Raw genomic sequence first — 24,672 nt, forward strand, 5'->3', positions numbered from 1 at the left:
TAACTTAAACCAACTGGTTAATAGTTAGTATGTTGTTATGTGTCTTCAATTAGCTTTTATTATTCTCAAATTATGTTTTTAATGCGTGCTACATTATAAGTTGAAATCATGACAAAAATCACAGCGAAAGTTAAAAAAATATAATGAAATTTATGATGAATAACATATTCCTTAAAATGGATGCTCTTAGTAAACTTTTAAAAATCTATGTGCAATATATACTTGAAGAATGAGTTCAGCTATATAAAAAATATTATTATTTGTAATGATAGCAAATGAAGTGTTTTTAATTGCTTTTACAGGAATTACATTGTTTTGGTTGTGATGTTTTTTGCTGTTAGTGTAGCTAATAACTGGGCTCTGAATTTCAACATACCCATGCCTCTCCATATGATTTTTAAATCTGTAAGTACCTGTGGTCTTTATTGCAATTTAGCATTGCACATGAGCAGTGTTGCCAGATGGTCAAATCCAGATTTCCCCAATTCCCTTCCAATTTTTCCCCAAAAAGTGATGTTTTCTACCAAAATTCCCCAAATTCAAAAATTATTTTTCCACTAATATTTTCAGAAAATGAATCGACTTTCTCTAATGTTTTTGTCTCTTGAAAATTTTTTTTTCCCCAAATAACCAAATTTTCTTCGAAAATTCCCCAACTTTTTTTCTTCCCATTTTCGCTTTTTTTTTTTTGTCTTTATCAATATCTTTCTTTATCTGTACTAATAATAAAGCTGAAAGTCTCTCTGTCTGGATATCTCTCTGTCTGTCAGGATCTCTGTTACGCGCATAGCGCCTAGATCGTTCTGTTGATTTTCATGAAATTTGGCAAAAAATTAGTTTGTAGCATGGGGGTGTGCACCTTTAAGCGATTTTTCGAAAATCCGATTTTGTTCTTTTTCTATTCCAATTTTAAGAACCTTTTCCGAGCAAAATTATCATAAGATGGACGAGTAAATTACCAAGCTATCATAATGTGGAACCGTAACGTGGGCAAGCCAATTGGCGAGAAATTCATCATGCATTATTTGTAAATATAGAGGGGAACCGAAAGACCTTTTAATTTTCTACTATGGGCAAAGCCATGCAGGTGCCACTAGTCATAAGTACAAGCGCCTGACCGAGAGATAAGAAATAGCCAAATTTTTTTTTTCTACTTGCATTTATTATTCTGCTTCGGTATGTACATTTAAACTATGATTTTTGTATATATTTATCCAAGAACATTCTTCATCACACTTATTTTTACCCGTTTCACGTATCAACTAGTTACTGTCCGTTCTCGAAAGCGAAGACTACCACTCAGGACAGATTCCATTTAAAAAAGGAACGATAGGTTGAGGATGGGCACTTTTACTTCCGGGTTTTAATCCCTATTTTGATAAAGTCACAGCAGACCTAATGCATGCGCAAATTGGCGCTAAGTCTCGGCTTAGGAAAATGAACAGTACGCACGAAGAACATTAATGCGAATTCCGTAGCATAATATTCTACATAATGTGAAATGCGAATTCCATAAAGTTCAGTAAAGCTAAACCAACGCTGTTTGATACAAACAATGTAACTACTACTTCTTGACATGAATCTAAATACGAAAAAAATTCTTTTTTCCTTGAAGTTTTTTTTTCCCCCAGGTTTTTCACAAGAAAAAAATTTTCCTTCAAAGAATTCCCCTCAAAACCCATTCCCCCAAAATTTCCCCAGAGAGCACCAGATTTCCCCAAAATGGGGAAATTTCCCCCAATCTGGCAACACTGCACATGAGCTTTATTTGCATCTGGGTCATTCTTCATAAAGTAACTTTTCTGTCACACGCCTTTTACAGGAAAAACTTTTAGGAACAATTCGTTTAACAATGATTTTTATTTAAACCTGCCAGAAATTTTTTAATCATAATTTTTATTTCAGTATATATTTGGTTCACAACATGTGAATACTCACCTCCGTGGCATGTCACACTCCTTGTGCAACTGTAGATGTTGCTTAATAATTTGTTTAATTAAAAGTATATACTTATTTATTTATTATTCATTTCACAAGTGTCTCAAATACTAATTGTTTAAGTATATTTAATTTTTTAATATTGTGTTTTAGTTGGTTTTAGTAGGATAAGGAGTCATGTCACACAATAAATTCTCACCTCCATTACCTAAACACAAAATGCCATCCCTCATTAACACATGACAGTAATGACATCAAATTTTATTTTCCTTGATACAAGGGAGCCCCCTTGTTTATTTTCAGTCATAAAAAAAAAATTGTGAGATTTTTGTCAAAAAACAAGAATGGATTTTGCTTTAAAAACTCAGTGTGGTTATTGTGACTTCTCAATTCCTTGAACTTGAATTTCAGGGATGTAAATTAATCTAAAAAAAGAAGTGAACATGTTTTCATGTGCTTAACATGTGTAGATTGTAGCAACGAAGAAGCAAAATATTTCCCTGGATGTATCCATTAGGCCTATATTAACGGAAAATTCCTCACCTCCGTTAATCTCACCTCGGTGACAGACCTTATCAATGTCATTATTTCTGAGATGAAAATAACTGAGGGAAGGGAAATACATCAATCTTAGGCATTCTACCAAAACTATAAATTGCCAGTATATTCTCAAATTTACTAAATATTATTTTTTAACACACATTTGAACTAAAAGGATAACTGCTACTTAAGAGCCTTTAATTAGGAGAACTTAATATTAGGTTCTCCCCCCCCCCCACTAATCATTAATTTGTTTCTGACAGGGCGGGATGGAGGAAACTGATTGAGACGGTCTTGGCCTGCCCTAGGCTGTAGTGCCGAAAAAGAAGAAGAACTAATCATTAAAATAGCTCATTATTTACACAATTAATGAAATTACTACTTTGATACTAAATTGGCCTCGATTTTTAAACATTAAAAGTTTTTTTCCCCCATGAACAAGGCATTATTTTTTTTTAATTTATGAGTAAAATAATTGGAACTTAGCTGGGCCATTGTTTATGGTTACTTCTAGTAGGTAACACTTTCATTTAAGAATGAAAAAAAATAAAGCAAAAGGTTTCGAAATTGAAAAATATTTGCGTTCAAAAGTTACGTTTTCTGGAGAATGACCCATCTGTATAATGTTTTCGTAAATAGTAGCATATTTATTATTTGAAAATGATTTATGCTGCTTAATCTCAAATGGTTATTCTAATAAATTTTTAAACAGTAGAGAAACACACCGGTAGTGGCCAGTGCTTTAGTAGGTAATACATATTACTGAAGTATGGAAGTGATATAAGGAGGGGTGTTCCCATACGGTATGCTCCATATACGCCATATACTCACAAACATTTTTAGACATATAGTGTGTAGCATAACCATTGACCAATGGGCGTATCTCTACAATAAATAGTAAAAAAAGTTGCTGTCCCTCTCACTGGTGGTGGTTCTCAAGTGATACAGTAAACTGGAAATATTTAAATCGGTTATCTGCAAAATGCCTCAAAGTGAGATCTGCCCATTTGTCTTTTTAGCTACGATATGTACCTTTTCTTAAATTGCCTCAAACTTTCTCTTTTCTATCTATCTTCTCAGTATTTAAATGAAACAGGGTTCTTAGGTGACACAATATGTTATCACTTTCATATTTGGAATTAAAAAAATGAACAAATGGAGTGATTGTTTATATACATTAACAAAGCTATGTTTAGTCTAGTACAGTGTGGGAACTTGATTTTCACAAAATCAGTATTTAGTAGTATAACGGACTCGACACTCAACACCACAATTCCTTTCCAATTATTTTCCTGTTGTGAGCTAGGAATTCACTTTACTCTAAAATTTGTAATTTGTGAAAAATTAGGCAAAATTATAGACAATTTGCATAAGTCAAGATTTCATGTAGAGTAAAACCTTGTCTAAGTTGACCCCTTTTGTTTGAAACCTAATGTTCATCAGCTTTGGTTTAGAGTAGAGGTTCCCAACCTTTTCCCCCTTGCAAACCCCTTCCAAAAGGCAAAAGAAGTTGGCGAGCTCCTTATACAATGAGTAACAGGTAACAAGAAAAAAAAAGTCACGCATACAATAAAATTCTGGAGAAGTAAATTAATTATTATATCGCTCATAATAGAGAGTTCATAACAAAAATGAAATCATAGTACCAAAATATGTAAATACTTTCTAAAAACTAAAATGATAACTAGTAAATGAATGAAAAACAAATAACAAACCCAGTGATTATTTAAAAAAAAAAAAAAGCTCTAAATGGGAATAGTTGTGGAATAAAGAAGCTCAAAGTTTGACTCAAATATCTGACAGTTTCAATCTTAAATTAGGTTCTCAACGTTTAATTTGCTTCTGTATTTATCTCTGTGTGTGCTGTAAATCTCTTTTAACATTGAAAAAAGGGGATATAAAGTTTTATAAGTATTTTCTGACACAACAGTACATTTATTTGTAACCCTAAACAGAAGTCAATTAAAGAATAATTTATAAAAGTACCTTTTAGAAAACTGTCTCAGACTAACTATGTAATCTTTTTTCTCCCTACAAAATTAGAACAGCATTTAAATTTATATCTTTTTTTAGAGGAATATATGTCTGGCTATTTGGTAGGAATGTACTGCGTACGTTAATCGTTTAAGTGCTGAAGCATTTTCTTGCTCTTAAAAAAGGCGGAATAAAACGCGTAGTTATTATTTATTTCATTTTATTTTTGAAAAATAATAGAAACCCCTTTTATTAACTCAAATTATTACATAAAAAGTAATCTTTACCAACAAAATATTTTTTATGCCCATTTGTTATGAGAAACTCTTTCTGAACAAATTTCATGAGTGCCTTTTTTACATACAGTGTAAATCAAGTTGCATAGTTTAATTCCGTTGATTTTTTTTACTGTGTACACTTCACACTGTAACAAGCTTCACCCAGGAAATTTTTCATAAGCAAAAATATTCTTACACACTTCTTGTATTTTGGGGTTACTAACCATTCCTTCCATTTTTCATCAATAAAAGTTAGAAGTAAATTGTGGTTTAGGTATTGTGAAAATTATTGCAACAAACAGCAGTACGACTGCTCTTCTGCGCATTTTCGGTTCTCCAAAAGCACGATAGCTTAGCTCCTTTTCGCATTCAAATGGTAAAGCAGGCAATGGCGGAACCCCCTCCTGGTTTTGATAGGGATAATCATAGGAAAAAAGGAAGTGAACATGTAATTTTGGGTTCAAAAAGGAGTCTGAGGCAAATTTTTCTAAATATAGGTCTCTGAAATACACCCTAGGCTGTATTTGATTGCTTAATTGAGGGGAGTTATGTCTCCCCTTTTGGATCGATGCCTTAGAGCAGGCGTTTGCATATGCTCCATGTAATGTTTCTATGAAGTTAAATCGAATTTTCTGGTTAAAAGCTTCTGAGAAAATGAAAGCATTCATATATTTTCATCTTCAACTGAAGACATAGTATTCAAAGTTGAACTTTTCGGGTATGGTTTCAATTGTATCATGGGCTCGAAAAAACAGGTAAAAACACGAGCCTTGGAAGAAACAAATGAATAAAGGATGAACGCAAAAAAAAAAATTACATTAATTTGAATTTTTGGCATCTTGAATTCAAATTATGTTTTTCGCAATCACGAGCGTGTGTGTGCATGTATGCGCGTGTGTGTTTGTGTAGGCACATGTGTGTGGGTGCATGTGTGTGGGTGTATGTATGCATGTGTGTGAGTTGTGTATGCAGTGCTGTGCATGTACACGCGCGTGTGCATGCAGGCGTTTGTGTGTGTAGGCGTACGTGTGTGTGTGTATGTAGGCATGTGTGTTTGTGTCTGTGTGCAGGCATGAGTGTGTGTAGGAGTATGTGTGTAGGTGTGTATATGTATGCATGTGTGTGTGTGTGTAGGATATGGACGCAATCTGGACACGGTTTTCGCAAGAGGAGCAGCATCGTGAGGCGGCCGGTCGACGGTCATACTGCAGAGGGTGCTGGCGGGAAAATAAAATCAGCGTAACCCAAAAAACAGTCAAATGAGAACAATAAGCAATCGTGATTGCTCAAAAAAAAAAAAACACTTGAACTTAAGAATTTTTCTCAAATAAATTTGTTAAAATTCTGCCATTACAATATTTTTTTCACAAATCTCTTCATAACTCTCGCAAACCCCCATGGGTTCATGAACCACCGGTTGGAAAACTCTGGTTTAGAGTATTGTAAAAAGCCTTTGTAAGTTGACCACTTGGCTGAAGCATTAGATTGCACGAAAAGTGTAATCAGTTATGCCTCAAATAAGCAACCAGACATTTAAAAAAAAAAAAAAAAAACTATGAATATTTATATTTCCATTGAAAAACATTGGGCTAATATTAAGTCGCAGAAAATGTGCCAAACTTCAATAAAGAGGTATTTTGTTGAAAAATAGATTATCATAGCTACAAATGTATAAGAAAAAATAAAACGAAGAATTTAAGTCATTTTTGAGTGGATATGAATTCTCAAGAATTGTTAATATCAAGTAAGTAATTTTTCATGAGCAGTAAGACTTTTTTTTTTGATTAATTTACAGTTATTTTAAATTTGTATACTTTATATTTCATTCTGGTAAATAATCTCTAAAAATATTGAAACAACATTTTTATTTATTGTTTCAAAGTTATGTTAAAAAATAAAAGCGAGTTTAGAATGTTTCAATCAGTTAAAAAATGAATGCATGGTGCGAGAAGTGACAAAAAAAAAAAAAAAAAAAAAAAAATTCACATTACCACCCTCTATAAGTTGACCATCAAAGTAATGCACTGCAATTGGTCAATTTACACTGCACATATTACGTGGTTAGTTTAATATTTTACTCTTAAATTTCTTTATTTAATTGGCAGATTATTTGAATTGAACTTTTCATGTTATTTAATGCCGCATTCGTTACTTGGTGGCTTAGTTTACATTTTATTTTACTTCTGTAATTTATTTCTTAAAGGGTTCCTTGGTAACAAGTATGTTTATGGGAAGATTCTTGCTCAAAAAAAAGTAAGTATATAAGGTCCATTTTTAGGAGTTTTTGTTGCATAATATTGTTAATCCATCTTTTATGTTCTATTATATACATTATGCTCCAATAGGTTGAATTCGCTGCGATGACAGTTATGTGTGCAAAAATTTGTTATTAGTTCTATTTAGGCTTCCTTATTTTTGAGGTTTAATCTTTATAAGTCCTTACAGTGGCTCCCAAAAGTGTTCGTACACCTTGAAATTTTGTAGTAAAACCAAAATAACGCAAAACTGAATTCGAATATGAAGTCCAATTTTTTTTCACACTCATTCCTATGCCATTCTGAATAAAACCCAGTAGTTTTTTTTCAAAATATTGCCAGATTTTATTTTTGAAATTTGTCAAAAAACGTAGAGACAGAGAAAAGATACGCCACGAAAGTCATCGTACACTTACATATTTTCGAATAAATTCTTAATTAATGTTATCGTATGTGGTTTTTTTTACTATTTTTGCATTTTAATGATACTATAAAGTCATTTGCCTTTAATTTTTTGTGTATTTATTTTCTAATATTCTGCTTATTATTTTAAATTGGCAAGTATGCGTAAAAAACAACAAACACGATTCGAAATATGATTTTTTCCCTAACAGCAGCCGTAAATTGGTTTGAAATGTCTCTAAATTGGTAATTTATGCCATTGTATAGTGAAGTGCTTGATAAAATGCTTTAAAGACAAGAATCGGATAGAAAACAAGGTAAGAAAAGGTCAACTGGCAATGTTAACAAAGCGTGATCGGAATTTTACAGTTAAAAAAAACTGAAAAAGTTTCTGCAGAATTGAATGAAACATTTTACGTTTAATTTTTACCAAAAATTGTTCGCCAAAGTTTCTGATTAGCTGGATTAAATGGGATCTCACCCCGCAGAAATTTTCTTGTTTGTGCGAAAAACAGTAAGCTTACGCTTTCCGTCATAAAATCAATGATAAATAAGCTCAAAACCTTTTGGAACAACGTCTTACTTATAGATGAGAATAAATTCAACATTTTATGTTAAATTGTTGTATAATTGTAAATGGAAGAAAAAAATGAGGAATTTAATCTTAAGAACGTAGTTGGATCAGTTAATCAGGACGATGAAGGTGTTCTTGTGTGAGGGCGCATTTCAGCATCAGGACTTGGAAATTTGGAATTTTTTCGTGAAATAATGAATTATGCTGTTCATTTAACTACTTTAAAAGACAATTTTAAACTATTAGCCCAAAATTTGGTAATCGGAAACAACTTTGTTTTTTTATCAAGATAACAATAAGAAGCACACGTTCGCGTTTGGTGCCTCAAAATTTGTCCCTAAGCTTAGAAATATCTCCTCAATCGCTAGATTTAAAGTTAATGGAACATATTTAGAGATATTTGGTGGCTAGATTACGAAAATACACCATTGAAATGAAAAGCGAACTAGAAACAGTAAGACTCGTAGTACAGCTGAACACTAACTCAGAAATTGCACAAAAAAAGAAAGAAAAAACAATGAAATCTATTCCCAGACGTTTAAAAGCTGTTGTTGTTACTGCATGATATTCTACTAAATAATAACTTGCTAAAAAGTTAAATTATTTACTAATTTTTTGACATTTTTTCAAAGTGTACGAAGACTTTTGTGAGATAATATTTCCGGCACTTTTTGGTTTTTGATTTTTAAAATATGAAGTTTTAATGTTTTATTAAAAAATTTCATGTAGCTTTGTTCAAAATAGATCATAGATCTTATAATAAAATACCCATTTCGAAATATTAATTCTAAGTAATGGATAAGGGCCTATTTCATTGAAAGTCGTAGGTGTACGAACACTTTTGGGAGCCACTGTATGAGTCCTTGATTTTGATTTAAAGAAGTGTGTACTAACCCTGATTTGGTGCTTCAATTATTTTTCGTTTTTGTTTTTCTCAGCATTCTTCGAAAAAAGTGAGATTAAATTCTCTGTTTATCATTTAAAAAGCTGTGAGATTTTTATCGGTAGGTGAAAGACGAACGGAATAGGTCACAGCTGCATTTATGCTGGAATAAAATGCAAAAAACTATTGACAGCCTGTACAGTAGTAGCTTTGAACTCTTGCTCCTACATTCTACATCTACCAAGCAAGCTAGAAATATTTTTTAACCTTTAATTTTAGCATAAATGCAGCACTGTCCCATTTTTCCCACCTCTCCCCATACCCCTTTAGCAGAAACTTCTTTTGAGAAAAAAACATATTCTTGATTATGTTTTAGCCATAGACGAAAATTTTAAAGGAGTAATACCAATTCTGGGACAGGAATACCTTCCATGACAAATTTTACACTTGTACCGAAATTGAATTAGGTAAGAAATTTAAGTTCTGTATCTGTATTTGTGGATCTAAACTTTAACCTTATGAATCCGAATCCACTGATCTACATTTTTAACGATCTAGCACCTAACACAATACATATACTTCAATGTATGTGCCCAGAATTTTTTGAAGCTAAATTTCAAAGTTCGCAAATGTACAGATCTGCTTATTTTACAAAGCATTTCAGCTTTTCTGGGAGCTATGACCCAGTGATTAATACGTAAATATCACCATACTTCTTATTTCTGTAGTTTATGGTTTTAAATATTAACTAAAACTTTAAATTAAGTGAGTTGTTTGATTCCCAATTTTCTTTAATAATTTTGCTGGTCTGTTGTATCCCCAGCAAAACAAAAGAATAAGCTGTCATGTTTTTGCAGTACATTTTTCTAAAACATGACCAGCTGCAGCTTGAAATTTATCCAAAATGTTTTCCTCCCTCATCATTGTAGCAAAAAGAAAAAAAAAAAAAAAAACAGATTAACAAATCCCATTTTAAATGAACCAGAGCGGAAAATGTCTATTTCATTAGTAATTCTTGAATCCAATTTACGTTTATTCTTTTTTAAAGAGAGTTACGAACAAAATATGTGTTGGAAACTTTGGAGCGCAATACAAAATCAGATTTTGATTTAAAACTTGTTTTTAGAGTGTACAATGTTTGATGCATAATTTAAAAATATTTTTGAGTTTTCCTGGATTCTGCTTAAAAATCTGATGTTTAGTTACTTTACTATTTTCATTATTATATCCAAATCTAAATTGTTGCTACATTTCTTTTCTTTTTTTAATGAATTTTTACTCTTTTAATGAGATTTTAGACATTTTACCCCCTCTAAGTATTCTAAATAGGAAAAATGTCACTTTGAATATTAATAAAATATTTTTTTTTGCAATTTTAAATTGCAACAGCAGTGATTAAATGAAAGGAGTTAAGGAATAAAAAAGAAAAGAAAAAAAAAACAGCAATATAAAAGTAACTTTGGGGGGAGAAGGGAACATTTTACTTAAATTCACTCCTATTCTTTGTTTGTAGAAAGACAGGTTTACAGAGATAGTCAATATACACTGCACATGTATTCTTAAATATGTAGTCAAACACTAATAGAGAATTACTAATAGAATAATGACTCTAGTAAAGCTTAGGTGATAAGCAGTAAGTTACTGCAATAACCAATACCATAGCAGAATTACATGTAACACCCCAGATGCCCGACTAGGACTTTCAGAGATTGCAGTTTTCTCCTTGTTATGGAGTTATCAGTTTGGAATAATCAATAACCTAGCTGGAGGCAGAAGTTCTCTCACTGAAGCTGAGATTACCAACAAACTGGTAGCTAAAATTAATTTAGTTCACCAGTGAGAGTCCACAAGCAATGGTATGGTTCAACTCATAAATTGAAAGTAAAGTGATAAGCAATAAGTTACCATCCTTAATCCAAAGCCAAAGCAGAACTGCGACATAAGCTTCTACCTTCAATTTTCAATTTGAACCGCATCATTGCTTTCAGACTCTCGCTAGTCTGCCAATTACATTTTAGCTGCCAGTTAGTTACGAAGATCAGCTGCAATGAGGACATCTGTACCTAGCTCAGTTATTGACTCTTCCAGACGGATGAGTCCACAACAAGCACAAACTGCAATCTCTGGATCTCATAATCCGGCGACTGATATATTGCATGCAGTTCTACCATAGCTCTTTCTTTATGGTGGTAACTTACTACTCATTATGTACTTATTATGTAAATTTACCATTTTGAAATTTTAATTTCAAAAAATTTGCTTTACAGAAAGTTGAAAACCCTATGTTTTCTTCAACGTCATCAAAGATGGCATACAATTGCATTTATAGGACTTCAATTCTAAAATATTGTCAGTTGAAAGTTTCTCTCCTCCCTTTGATCCACACTTGTACTGTATACATATTAAGTGTACAAAGGAAAAACCCCACCAGTCAGCTTTTACAATAAATAGAATAATGATGCAGTCTAATGGTTGCAGAAGTATATTTTTCGAATAGTCTATCATCTTTTAAGCAAACTCCGTAAGTCAGTTGAAATATTTGTTTGAAAATAGGTGGTACTAGGGGAGAAGCCCATCAGTCAAACATTCAGAATCATTTTTCTTCAAATTAGTTTTTTTTTTACTTGGACTGACAGAGGGTTTTACCCAGTACCTTTCACATGTAAACATGTGTTTTAAGTTTTTAATATCTCTAGTTGTTAATGATCATTTAATTTTTCTTCTTGCTTACTTGGCTATTATTTCAAATTAAAGGAAATTAACTGATGAAACAGTTCTTCTCAAGTGCATTTTTGATGTGAAGTGAATATTTTATTAGTACTTCTGTATTTAAGGAATTGCATTTATAAATATTTATATTGCTTTTAGCACTAATCAAGTATTAGTTGCATCAAATGATATTTTAACGAACTTATGCTACATAAAAATGTTTTGTACATCCTAAAATAGGTATGCATTCATAAAATATTTTTCGGTTTTGATGGTGTCTTGTGGCATATTTTTAGCAACTTGGGCATCCTATCGTATAAAAGTAAGTTATTTTTATTAATTTTTCCTTGTATTCAGATCTTGCTATTTTGTGTAGTTGTTGCTATTTTGACAATCCCGCCCTGGGCAGGCAACTCCATAATCTATTTGTATTAATTTTTGAATAATTAATTGTGATAATAAATATCGGATGATACAAATTCCTACTTTTTTCTGTCAATTTATTTTACATTTTCTAGATTCTGGAAGGAAAGTAGAATGGATTTTTGAAGAAAAAAAAAAACTAAGTGGGAAATGAGAATATAAACTAAAGTGCAATATTTGATTTCAATTTTATTTTTATTATTGTATTTTTTTTTTTTTCATTTCTTTACTAGAGTACACAATTTATTCATAAACTAGGTTTTGATCTGAATTTTTTCTCAAATTTTTATAGGCTGAAACAAACAGTGAAATTAATACCCCAAAGAATCAATCTTTCATTGGTAAGTACTTTTTAACAGTTTTGGTCTAAAGCTCTTTTTTTCGCCTCAAAAAAGAAATTCATCTGTCTGATTTTCCAAGAAATCTTAGCTATATATCTATTTTCCGATTTGCATTACACATACGATTTTAGAGGCAGGAAACTTATATTAAACTGAAACTGTAATATACTTTATTCTCTGCACATGTATTTTGTAGAGATGTGTCGTTCATGAACGAACAGGTCAAAAAGAACAAATCCTTAAAATGAACGGATCCGTTCGTTCACTTAAATGAACCACCATTCTTTTGAACGGTGAACAGTTTGGAACATTGGATTAATGCACTTGTGACAAAAATTGCATTTTTTAAAAAAATTCATTCGTCTTCAAATTTTTAACCCTTAATCAATCTCAAATTTCCCTTTTCTCAGTGCAGTACAATATGTTATTTTCGAACCTTTTTACTTTCTGATTTTATTCATCATTTTTCTTTAACTGTTGCAGCTCATGTGTAATTTTCAATTTATCTATTATTAATGTTTTGTTTGTTTGGGCTACTAACAAAATGTTTGGACATTCCACTTTCTGTCCTACGTACCTGCTAAAACCTTCTCATGCTTTCTGTCGCCAAAATTATTTCTAAAAATACCTTTTATCACTTTTCTGGCTATCCTTTTGTCTTCTATAACAGGGGTTCTCAAACTTTTTTAACTAGCAGCAGCTGCAGCACCCTTTGAAGGAATAGAATTTTCTTACGGTGCCCTAGTCAATTTTTTTATTTGTAGTACGTCTGTAAGTGCAAGGCCCCCTAAGGTTCAAAACCTTATATCTCGACCCTTTATGATTAAATTTCTCCAGCTTTTGCATATTCAGGGCTCCCAAACGGTCCACTTTTCCCGCCAAATCAGTTTTTTAGGGTAAAGTCAGCTTTAGACTGATTTTTAACATTTTGGTCCGATTAGTGCATTTTTATGCTGTTTTTACTTAAAAATCAGATTTTAAAAGTTTTCATGACGTTAAAAGATACTGTGTGCTGATGTTAGTTACGCCCAAAAAACGCAGCCACAGAGCCTTATTTCTATTGTACCCATAGAGTAAAGAAATGTACATGGAGAGGCCTCGTTTAAGGTAAAAAAGAGATCAAATTGAAGCCGGAATTATGGGATACAGCGGTGCAATTATGGGTGGGATTATGATAACAGTCAAATAAAGCATGTAGCGGATTGGTTTACATTTTAATTCATGTTGTAATGCAATTTCCAAAACATGCCCCATAAACTTGCAACAATATCTAAGTTTAAATTAACAACCAATTGAGATTCAGTGATAGAATGCTTTGAATCAAAATGTTTCTCAAGATATACAGCAAGAAGCTAAGGATCTTGGGATACAGCGGTGCAACTTCCAGCTTCAATTTCTTAGTACAGCAGGGCCTCTCTATGTAATTTCTTTACTCTATGATTGAACCTGACTTTCCCATATTTCACTTCAGATTAAAGTCATTACTTCTTCTTCAACCGCTGCAGAATAGAAATCTAACAAATGGAGAGGTTTGGGGGAGGAGTTATGATGTGAAATCGAAGCAGATCTATCAATATTTTTCCAGGGTTCATAAGTAGACGTGTAGACTGGTATTTTTCTTTGGTTGCCAGTAGCCACTTCAAATTTTTGGTTGCCAAACACCCACACATATCTTTATATATATATATATATATATATATATATGTATGTATACGTGTACGAACTCCACACTCTCTCCACCTCAGCATTACTAGAGGTAATGCAAAGCATTGTATCCAATAATTTTTGTATTTTAAGGTGACTCGGTCACTGCACAGCATTTTTCATTACTGACATTGTAACATTCTATAAAATATCCCTTGTTTCCAAGGTTTGAGATGTTTTTGCAACAATATCTGTAAAGGCAAATTAAAAAAAAAAAGAAATACAGTGGGATAAGATGTTAAACTTTTAAGTTAAGTTAAAATTTTCACTTCTGATGAGTGGTATTACTATAAGCTAAAAATAATTAAAATAAAACTTGCAAAAATAAATAAATATATTAACAGAATTCATTCATTTTTAGTTTTTAAAATATAGTTTTTAACTGTCAAAAACTTTAAAACATTTGAAAGGTACAAAAGGATTGAAATTTCAAACACTGGAAGTAATTTTTCGCTAATGACGTGTGCAATGTCGGCATGTCACCCGAAAATAAAGGTATTTATTATTTATTAAAATAAAACTTAAAATGAGCTGATTTAAAGTAGCTTATTCCGAAACAGCTTCCAATTGTGAAAAATATTCAAATATGTACAGATGCAATGGGATTGAAATCTCAAGCATGTGATGCAATTTCCCGCGAAGTATGATTACAAAGGAAGCATGGGTCCAAAAATAAATCCATTTATTAAAATTAAACATAAAATAAGCTTATCTAAGGCAGCCTGTCATTAAATAACTTCGGAGTGCCAAAAATATTGAAATATTTACAAGACGCAATAGGATTGAAATATCAAGCCACGAGATGCAAATCTTCGTGAAGTACGATTTCAAAGTTCGGCTTCAAAAGCTGATACGTTTATTAAAATTTAAAACAAGCTAATCTTTGGTAGCATATGTCAAAAAAACTTTCTCTTGTCAAAAATATCAAACTATGTACAAGATGCAAAAAGGTAGAAATCTCAACCACGAGATGAAGTTCCCCACGATGTACAATTACAAAGAAAGCATTGGTCAAAAAATAAATCCAATTCCCAAAAATAAATCCCCAGGGCCCATTCAAATTTTACGGGGTTCCTTGATTTAGAAAGGAATGGGAACCGACTGTTGATCCTTCTATTCTACTTTTGAATTTATGATTTGTCTTATCTGTGTACGATTATAAAACTATTTCAACGGTGTAATTATTCAGTAGTACTTAATAACATAATAAACAACTGGTCTTATACATTATTCTTTTTAGTTTTTTTTGTTTTTACACTGTCGGGTTTTTTGTTTTTATTTAATAATTTTTTTTTGTAATGAGATTTTTCTGCTGGGACATCATTAATTTTGAATTCACCATTATTTTCAACACTTCTTGTTTGTTATATTGCGTAGTAGTGGCGTTGCATGTTTTTGATTTTACCACACCCACTCAAAAAGTGTAATTCAGTTGCATCCGAATTAGTACAGTAAAATTAGGCCAAAAAATGGCCAAACCCAAACATCCAAAAAAAAAAGTGAAACCTGTTGCAAATTACTTCTTACCCTTCCAGCAAGAAGGGGTAAAAAGTCCCAGCACTTTGCGCGTCGGGTTTTGGGGGGAAGGGGGGGGACGAAATAATCCTCTATTTAAATAAAAATAATTTCTATTACTTAAAAAAATACTCAAAAGTCGCAGAAATCACACTCTGTAATAGTAAAATAATAAACTCTACCGGAAAAAAATTCTAATTTACAGGGGGTGCACAGGCGGGGGGGGGGATGGGGGGGCTCATGGATCAGCTTTGCGTCATTGAAATTTTTAAGGCAGTTTTTTCAAGGGGTATTTCTTTCTTTTTTGAGGGTTTTTATTCTGGATGGATACTCCGTCACACTTAAGGGGTGCGCCATCGCTTTTTTTTGGGGGGGGGGACCCTGAATTTAAATTCTAAAATGAACTGTTGCAGTGAAGTTCACGAAAAATTTCCCTGATTCAAACTTTTCCGAAGTACAAAATGCCACACAATGATATGGTAATGTCAGAATGATAATTCTAAAAGATCTAAGCGAGCTCAGTAACCAAATTATTTGTGATTGGAGTTATTAAACTGTTTAGAGCGCTGGAAAACAAAATTCCTGTGCAGCTTAAAAAAAGTCCAAATTGACCAAAGTTTCCCTACTTCTTGATTAACTTACTTCAACTTTTCTACAATCTTTTGCCATCACCGTAAGGGGGGACAAACCAAAATGGCCAATAGTGAGACGGGCAATGTTGCAATTCTGCACCTTCTAAGTCGGTGGGGGTTCTCATTGACAAACACCGAACTACCTCTCTTTTACGCAGCTGGTTATGTGAATTATGCTAAATATGCAGACATATACTTGCAACACTATCTCAAACTTTTGAGTACATTATGCGATAAAAAAAAATTGATCACATCAAACATCAGCTAAAACATCAGCTATCCAACGATCTAACGCAGTGACAAATTCAGGTGGTCTAGAACCTGTAGTGATTCAACGATAGAACAAGTCTTGATGAGAGCAATGAGCAATACAACAATAGAATGCTAAATATTTACACCTTTTTGTCTCTCATTTTGGAAATCACAATCCGTTTCAAAAGCCCGCAGAAGTTTCTTCCCTCTCAAGTTGGTAGTGGTATTGCTCGCTGATGATAAGGTGAGTTGCGATGAGACCTTTAACGTACGGGTACAAAGGATATTGAAGGCAAACAATTTTGTGGCATTTCTTTGCAAAGGAGGTAAACAGTTATGTCTTTAGCTTCTGTTGCGAGAGTAGTTACTATCTGTAAAGATGTGTAAGCCCAAACCATCTTTTACACCGAATGGTATGAACAGTAAAGATGGAATAACAAATTGTTAAAAACTTCTGGTACGAGTTATGCGCTGATCCTCTATCAGTATTCGATGAATCTGGTTTCAGAAGGAAAGAAATCTTGTATCGTTAAAGTGCTATTATCTGAAGCAAAAGGTTCATCCACCATCACAGAACGAACAGCTGGTGTCATGTATGAGGCAGTGAGAAGCAAAGGGATGTAAGTGGACATTTTCAAGTTTTGAATAAAACTCGTTTAAAGATAACATCATAGGTAGGCTTTCACTGATTTTCTTTTCTAAATCATGCTGTATAGAAGCAACTACCAGGTCTACTAGTACCATATCTTGCCTCAAGATAGAGGAGAGGTTCACCAACCATTTGTACTGGTTATCTCCAAATTTTTAATTTTGCCACTTACATCCCTTTGCTTCTCACTGTCTCATATGTAATAAATGGAAGATACCTGCTTGGTCATATTTTTGGTAATGATCTGTAAACTTCAAGGAAATATTCCAGCAATGCAGTGTATAGGTAACTTGTAAGTATGAGAAAGCTTGTGTCATTTTTGATGGGTGCAAAGAAAGCAACACAGAAATATAATCTGCGTCCTGTTACAACAGCCAAGCCTTCTGCTCTAGAAGACTTTCTGCGTCTCAAATCTTGTGCTTGCTCTGAAGGGTTCATTGGATATAGTGAATGTTTGGAAAGTCTGAAAATGGACTGAAGTGCTCAATTATATGCTCAAACTGTGTTAGACATAGCTGCAACAATAACGATTTTGCTGAGGATCTAGATTCCAAAAAACATCTTGACTTTTTGTTACAAGATTAGGAGAAATCATTTGAAAGCAAAAAAACAGGTCAGCGTAATTTTTCTGGTTATTTAATCGAATGTGCACCATCAGAGAGGGTGGGGGGGGGGGGAGGATAATATTTTAGTATATAATTTTGTTTTTGGAGATGAGCTATGTTCTTATGGGGTGGACAGTCCTGATTTAATGCATTTTAGATTTTCATGGAATAATACTTCTACTTGAAATAAAAGGGGGGGGATTTATTTTATTTGACGGAGGGGGGGGGGGGGGTGCTGTAGCTTTGAGGTGCACCATCGATCTTGGAGGATGGACGCACTCGATTTCTAACTTTAACTTAGCATAAAATAATGTTTCCATATGAAATGTATGGAGGGGGGTTCGGGGGTACTGCTTCGTTTTACGGGGATAGGGGGGCTCTGTAGCATTGGTGGGTTATGTCATCCCTCTTGGGGGTCAAACACCTTTAATTTCATGCTTTTAAATTTAGTATAACATAATATTCTCACTTTAAATTTACTCTAAAAATTCTGGAAAAATACCCAAAACAACAATTTTTAGATGCCCCCCATTCAAAAACCCGATGCACAATGGGGTGGGACTTTTTACCTGTTCTTATTGGGAGGGTAATAAACAATTTGCACCAGGTTTAGCTTTTTTTTTGGATGTTTGGGTCCGACCCCTATTTTTACTGTACTAAATTTATTTCAACCACTCCTTAAAAAAGGCATTAAATTTATCAGAGTTTAACTTAATTTGTTGAAGGCTTTAGAAAATAAAGACTTTAGTCAAGCAATACATAGAAATAATAGGAATGTTAGACATGAAATAGTACTATTCTCTTTGTGTAACAAGGTCATGAAAATTTTTATGAAGTAATGAAAAAGTCATGGAATTTTTTTATCCGAAGTGAGTATAAACCCTGACCTTTGGAGAAGGAGGAGTATCAGGAGAGTGATGAAGGAACCTCCTTAGAGTTGAAAGTAGAATAATTCCAATTTTAGGGGGTCCGGGGATATCTCACTCGGGAAAAATTTTGAAAATACATTAAAAAATTCTGCATTTTGAGGCCTTATACAGGGTAGTTTGGAAAACCAAAACATCAGGGGGGAAAAAGGAAAACCAAAAAAAAAAAAAAAAAATTTTTAACTTATACTCTTTTGCGAAGTAAGACAATACACAATAAAAATTGCTCATGGTTCGACAAATCATTGATGTTAGTCGACAGAGAGGAAGAGCGAGGGAGGAGAAACGATGACACATTGTCACTTGCTCACATTCACTTTCGGTGTATAGTTAGTTTTTTATCATCCCTTCAACATACTGACAAACACAACACTGAATTGACTGAAAATTGACCAAGATTAAAAAATACATAAAGTGCACTTGATAAGAAATAAATTTGAAGCACTTTTCTAGCAGTTTCAGAAACTTTTTAACTTATTTTGAAGGTCTCTAAAATAATTCAAAATATTCAAAGCACTTCATTTGTAATTTCTAATCTGTGATATGTTAATACATGATTGTATAGTTCTACATAAATTGTTCTAACTTAGTAAGAAACACTTATTGTTCCGCAATCCTTGTATTTTTTAATAACAAGTAGTGCAGAAAACGAAAAGAAAGAGACAGTAATAACAAAAGAACTTCAAAAATACGGAATTCTTGTTTAAATAAATAGCAAAATGTGAACATGCGAATCACAAAAATACATCTAAAGCAAGCAATATGTTACAGAAACGAGAAGACCACGCTTAATACATTTTTGATGCAGAATCTAACAAAGAACTGAATTTGGCCCACTTTTGTATCCCTCATCCTCCTCGCATTTGAAGAATTTTAAAATTTCCAAAATTTTCAAACTTTTTAAGCACATGAAAATGAAATCTATTTTTTAAAGTACAACTTTTCCTTTTTAGGATTGAATCATGCAAATTTTCGAGAGTTGGGTGCCCCCAAAGAAGCAGGGACCTAAACTATAGCATAGCTTGTTTAGCCTATGAGTAAATCCAGCACTGATACTAATTAATACAATGACATAACAGTGCCCCTTTTAGACATGTAAGGACGTTCTATACACTTTGATAAGGAATGCTTCTTTCCAAGAGTTCCCCATTGGGTCACCGTTTTTAAACTAGAAACAACACTAGAATTAGTTTGCGTTTGTATCACTGAACTCTAAACTCAAATTAATGTACATTTTAAAATATTTTCTTGGAACTGCTCCATTTGCTTATGTTTTGTGTTCCAAATGCTGAAAATACAAGCTTTTTTTTTTTTTGATCAATCACGATTGCTTATTGCTTTCATTTGACTGTCCTTGACGTTACGGTTCCTTTTTCAGCTTGGACCAGGGCTGTAGCACCACCGTCCACCGGCGGCGGCGCGGCTGGTCCTGAGCACTGTCCACCAGAATCCACTTCTGCTGGGCGGTGGCGTCCATGTCCCACGCATGCATGCTCATATATACTCCCCTACGTGCGCACCGCCTTTACACACATACACACGCCTACGTACACACACGTAAGCCTACACACACAACTATACACACGTAACCACCCAGGAGGAGGGACATGCTTGTGATGGGGGAGCCGTTTCTAGAAACAATAACTCTAATCAGTAGGGTCTTGTCGCAACTCGTGATTGCGAAAAACATAATTTGAATTCAAAGTTTCGGAGTTCAAATTAGAATTAATTGGGGGAAGCCGGTCACAGATTTTACTTTTGTTATACATATATTTTCTTTTTAAAACTCTTTTAGGATGGATCCAACATCATGGAGATAATCAAAACCAAGACAGACGAAGATTTTTTTTTTTTTTTTGAACCTTGTCCATTTACTGTACTCAGGTTTCAAAAAGAAGCAATTTTTTTTAGATTTTAGACTTGGAATTCATGCCAAAAAAAAATCTAATTTCTTTTTGGTTTGTGGCTACGATAGGAGGCTATAAAAATAAGGACAAATGGAATTTCTCACTTCGAACTTCATCACTTTCACTGAATTCACTTATTGAGAACTCGTAATATTAACTCTTAAGAGAAAGAGTTCCTTCAAAAAAAAAAAGATTCGAAAAAAAAAAGGAGGGTGGAGTTGCTGGAAATAGCTCTTGACGACAAACTCCCGATTTTGACAATTTTGGGCACCTGACTCCGACTCCTGTGCCCGACAATTAGTCGGACTCCAGGGTTCGTACGCCCTTGAAAAACCTTGAAAAGTGCTTGAAAAAAAAAGTTCATTTTCAAGTGCTTGAAAACCTTGAAAAAGTTTTAAAACCTTGAAAAAGTTTCTTAGTGCTTAAATTCTCCCAAAAATCAACGAATTGTGCTTAGAAGTTTTAAAAAAGTATTTCACCAATGCAATTTTCTGAACATGTGTTCAGTATGCAACATCGCGAAAAATTGCTTCCGTGTTTGGGATTTCAATCCTTTTGCATCTTGTAAATATTTTGATGTTTTTTACAACCGAAAGATATTTTGACATATGGTACCTTAGATTAGTTTATTTTTTGTTTAATTTCATTAATTAACAAAGAAATTAATTTGGAAACCATGACAACATTGACCTTACTCGGGTTTCGCGGAAAATTGCTCTTGTGTTTGAAATTTCAATCTTTTTGCATCCTGCAAATATTTAAATATTTTGGCTAATCAAATGTTAGTTTCGCATATGCTACCTTAGATTAATATATTTTTTGTTTAATTTAAAAAAAAAAAAATAAATTTATTTCATGGGAAACATGCCACGTCGAACGAACTCAGACTTTGCGAAAAATTGCTTCTCGTGTTTGAAATTTCAATCTTTTTGCATCTTGCAAATATTTAAATATATTCACTAATCGGATGTTATTTTCATATTTGCTACCGTAGATTAGCATATTTTATGTTTAATTTCAGTAAAATATAAGTTTATTTTATGGGAAACATGACAACATTAAACTTAATTCGCGAAAATTTGCTTCCCTTGTTTGAGATTTCAATCCTTTTGCATTTTGTAAATATTTTTGTATTTTTGGCAATTAGTAGTTATTTTGACACTGCTACATCAGATTAGCTTATTTTATTTTTTATTTTAATAACTAAAGAGTTAAAGAATTTATTACCTTGGTCTTGTTTAATTATTTGCTAATTTATTTTTGCAATTTTGAATGATTATCTTTACCTAATTTTTGGTCATAGATTTTTTTAAAAAAAATTTAAATTTCAGCAGTTGAGCACCTAACAAATAAACTTAAAGTTTGTATTTTAAATATAAAGTTGATTTATATAATTTTATTTATAAGTACATCATTTTTTTATGTCTGCTAAAATAAATAAGGTGTATAACAGGGGTGGTTGTGTTATGATTATTCACTTGAAATCCAGTAGTGTTCGTTTTTATGCTTTTACCTCCCTATATCTCCAATTTTCCCCTTTTCCTCAAATGTTCAAAATTACTACTTTATTAAGGTTGTGGGTACTTGGAGCTTACCGAAAGAGGCTTTAATCAGCAAAGGGGTAGATAGCTTAAGGAGGGTCATTCATCTTCATTTGGATCTAATAAGTTGACCAGTACAAGCCTAGCTGGGCCCAGTGCCTGTTGCTGGTTATCAACAGGCACTGGGCATGGTATTTCTATGCAAAATATTTTGACTTAATAAACTATTTTATGAATTGTATGCATAGCAAAAGTTGTTGTTGTACATATGTATATTCAAGTAATAGGGGTCTTAGTTTTAAAAATTATTTCCCCCCCCCCTCGCCCCATTTTGCTCTTTGAAACTTTCAGGTAATTTTTTATGAACTCACAAATCACCTGAATATTATTGCCTTTCTAAATTTAAATTCTAATTTCAACAATAACCCATTTTTTCCCAAAATACAACTACTTTTGTCATAATATATGTCAACTTCTTGTGAATCTTTTCAATTTCGAAATATGGCTCTATAAATCTGAACTTGCACATTTATTGTCTATTGCAAGTTAATCAATGAAAGCTGAATAGGCTCAAGTTTGCATTCAGAGTATTTATCACTGCTTAAGCTGCTTTTGTATATTTTGAGATGTAGAGACTGGACTGTGGACTTTCATAAACTTTTCTTACTTCCTAATTTTTAAATTTACTCGAGGACAGTTGAAATGCCTTATTGTCTGAACAGCTAATATAAATACATACGAATAATTGATTTCCATACTTATAAATGATTTGCAAACCTAATATTTTTAGAACTTAATAGTGAAAACTGAAATAACTTTCTGGGTAGTGTTTTTGTCCTAACCGCCCTTATATTGTAATAAACCACTGTATAGATATTGGAAATAAATGTTGAAACCCGGGGGGGGGGGGGGTGATTTCAAAAACTCCTCTCTGGCAATGCCATTGAACTTGGGTATTTTAGTTTCTTCCCTTAAAAGTTAAAAGCACTTATGAAAGGTTTTTTTTTAAGTATTAATTGCTGATTCTAGAAAATATACAAACCTCTGACTGCTGCAACCTTTGAAAAACCTCAAAATTAAACCTCTTGGTATCTGCTTCTCTTTATTACCAAACTTTTCAAACATTTTCAGAAAAACTTTCAACGCAGCAGACCTTTCATCAAAGCGTCTCTCGTTGTAGAAAAAGCAATTTTGCTTTCCTATACTTTTTTGTATTATTGCCTTATTTCTATGTGTTTGTAGTAAATGAAATCTGCATACAATATTTTTAGTACAAATTTATGATATTGCCTTGAAAACAAAATTTTTTACCTTGAAAAGTACTTGAAAAGTGCTTGAATTTTTTTCTGCCTAAAGGGTATGAACCCTGGACTCCAACCGCCCCCCTCCCCCCCCCTCACTTTGTAGCTTTGGCAAAAATTTATGCACGGAGAAAAAATGACTGACTCCGATTCTTGGATATTCCACTCCGACTCATTTATCCCAAAATAAGTCTGACTACAACTCCACAAACGTTGGCACAGGCCGAGGAGTCAGTCACCTTTCTCACCTTTAGTCACCTTTTGAAAATTTGGTTACTTTTAGTCACCTTTTGCAACTTTTGTCACCTTTTTTGAAAGGCGTCTTAGGAATTTTTTTTTAAATAATTAGATCTTTGAAAAGTATCTGAATGGTAGCTTTAACAGTGAAATTAATTTAAAAAATAGCCTTAAATATGCTCGCCCCCCCCCCCCCCCCCCCACCTTGTTGTTGTTTAAGAAAAATAGCTATGCTATCGGGAAATCGGGGAATTTTTTTATCGCTTGCAATTGCACCCTATGAGCTGAACCAGTCTTTCTATCCCTTCTACAGATGGACTTGCTCCTTATTTTCGAGAATGTATGCTAAAAGAAGCATGTTTATCCTATTATACTTTGAGCTTTGATGAAACTACCAATTTCAAAGACAAAAAAGAACTGCAACGAACAACAAAATATTGGTCTGAAAGCCAATGTTGCATCACAACAAGGCATCTCAAAACTTTCTTCTTGGGCAAGGCAGTTGGTGAAATTTTGATTGAGAAGCTATGTGAAGCACTTACCGAGAGTAATTATCCATGAATAAATGTCTCATGCTTTCCTTTGGATGGTCCTTATGTTAATAAAAAGGTTTTTTGGTTGTTTGACACTATTATCCTTGAGACACGAGAAAAAAGCCTAATAAATATTGGTACTTGCAGTATTCATACAATGCATAATGCGTATGTCAAAGCATTGCAGTATTTAGGTGAAGAAGCATCTGAACTTCTTCTTAGTACTTATAGCTATTTTGATGGTTGGCCTTCCCGTTATGAGGACTTTGAAGAAGTACAAGCTCAACTAAATACACCTCATCACAAGTTCCTGAAACACACAACTACCCATTGGCCCCAAAGCAGAATACAACTAAATTTGCGACGTACGTCGCAGAACAGATGCCTGAGCTGCAGAATAATTCTGTTCAAATGAGAGAGGAAAACTCAAATTTTCTGCAGAAATTCTACAGATTTGTGTGAAATTACTGCAGAAAATCTGCAAATTTTTCTGCAAATATCTTCCAACTCAAGAGAGAATTTTGCACAAATTCTGCAGATTTCTTTAAATTAG

General features: G+C 33.1%; 1 protein-coding gene across 1 annotated transcript in view; it reads left to right on the plus strand.

Moving 5' to 3' along the window:
• The first annotated feature begins 308 nt into the window (after positions 1 to 308).
• Positions 309 to 24,672, plus strand: part of LOC129221619 (nucleotide sugar transporter SLC35B4-like) — a 45,945-nt gene continuing 21,581 nt past the window's right edge. Inside the window, exons 1-4 of the mRNA XM_054856145.1 lie at positions 309 to 405; positions 6,934 to 6,983; positions 11,794 to 11,875; positions 12,269 to 12,317. Of these exons, the coding sequence (XP_054712120.1) occupies positions 325 to 405; positions 6,934 to 6,983; positions 11,794 to 11,875; positions 12,269 to 12,317 (262 nt within the window). The 5' untranslated portion in view covers positions 309 to 324. The remainder of the gene's footprint in view (positions 406 to 6,933; positions 6,984 to 11,793; positions 11,876 to 12,268; positions 12,318 to 24,672) is intronic.

Source organism: Uloborus diversus, chromosome 1 (genome assembly GCF_026930045.1).
Source record: "Uloborus diversus isolate 005 chromosome 1, Udiv.v.3.1, whole genome shotgun sequence".
Lineage (NCBI taxonomy): Eukaryota > Metazoa > Arthropoda > Arachnida > Araneae > Uloboridae > Uloborus > Uloborus diversus.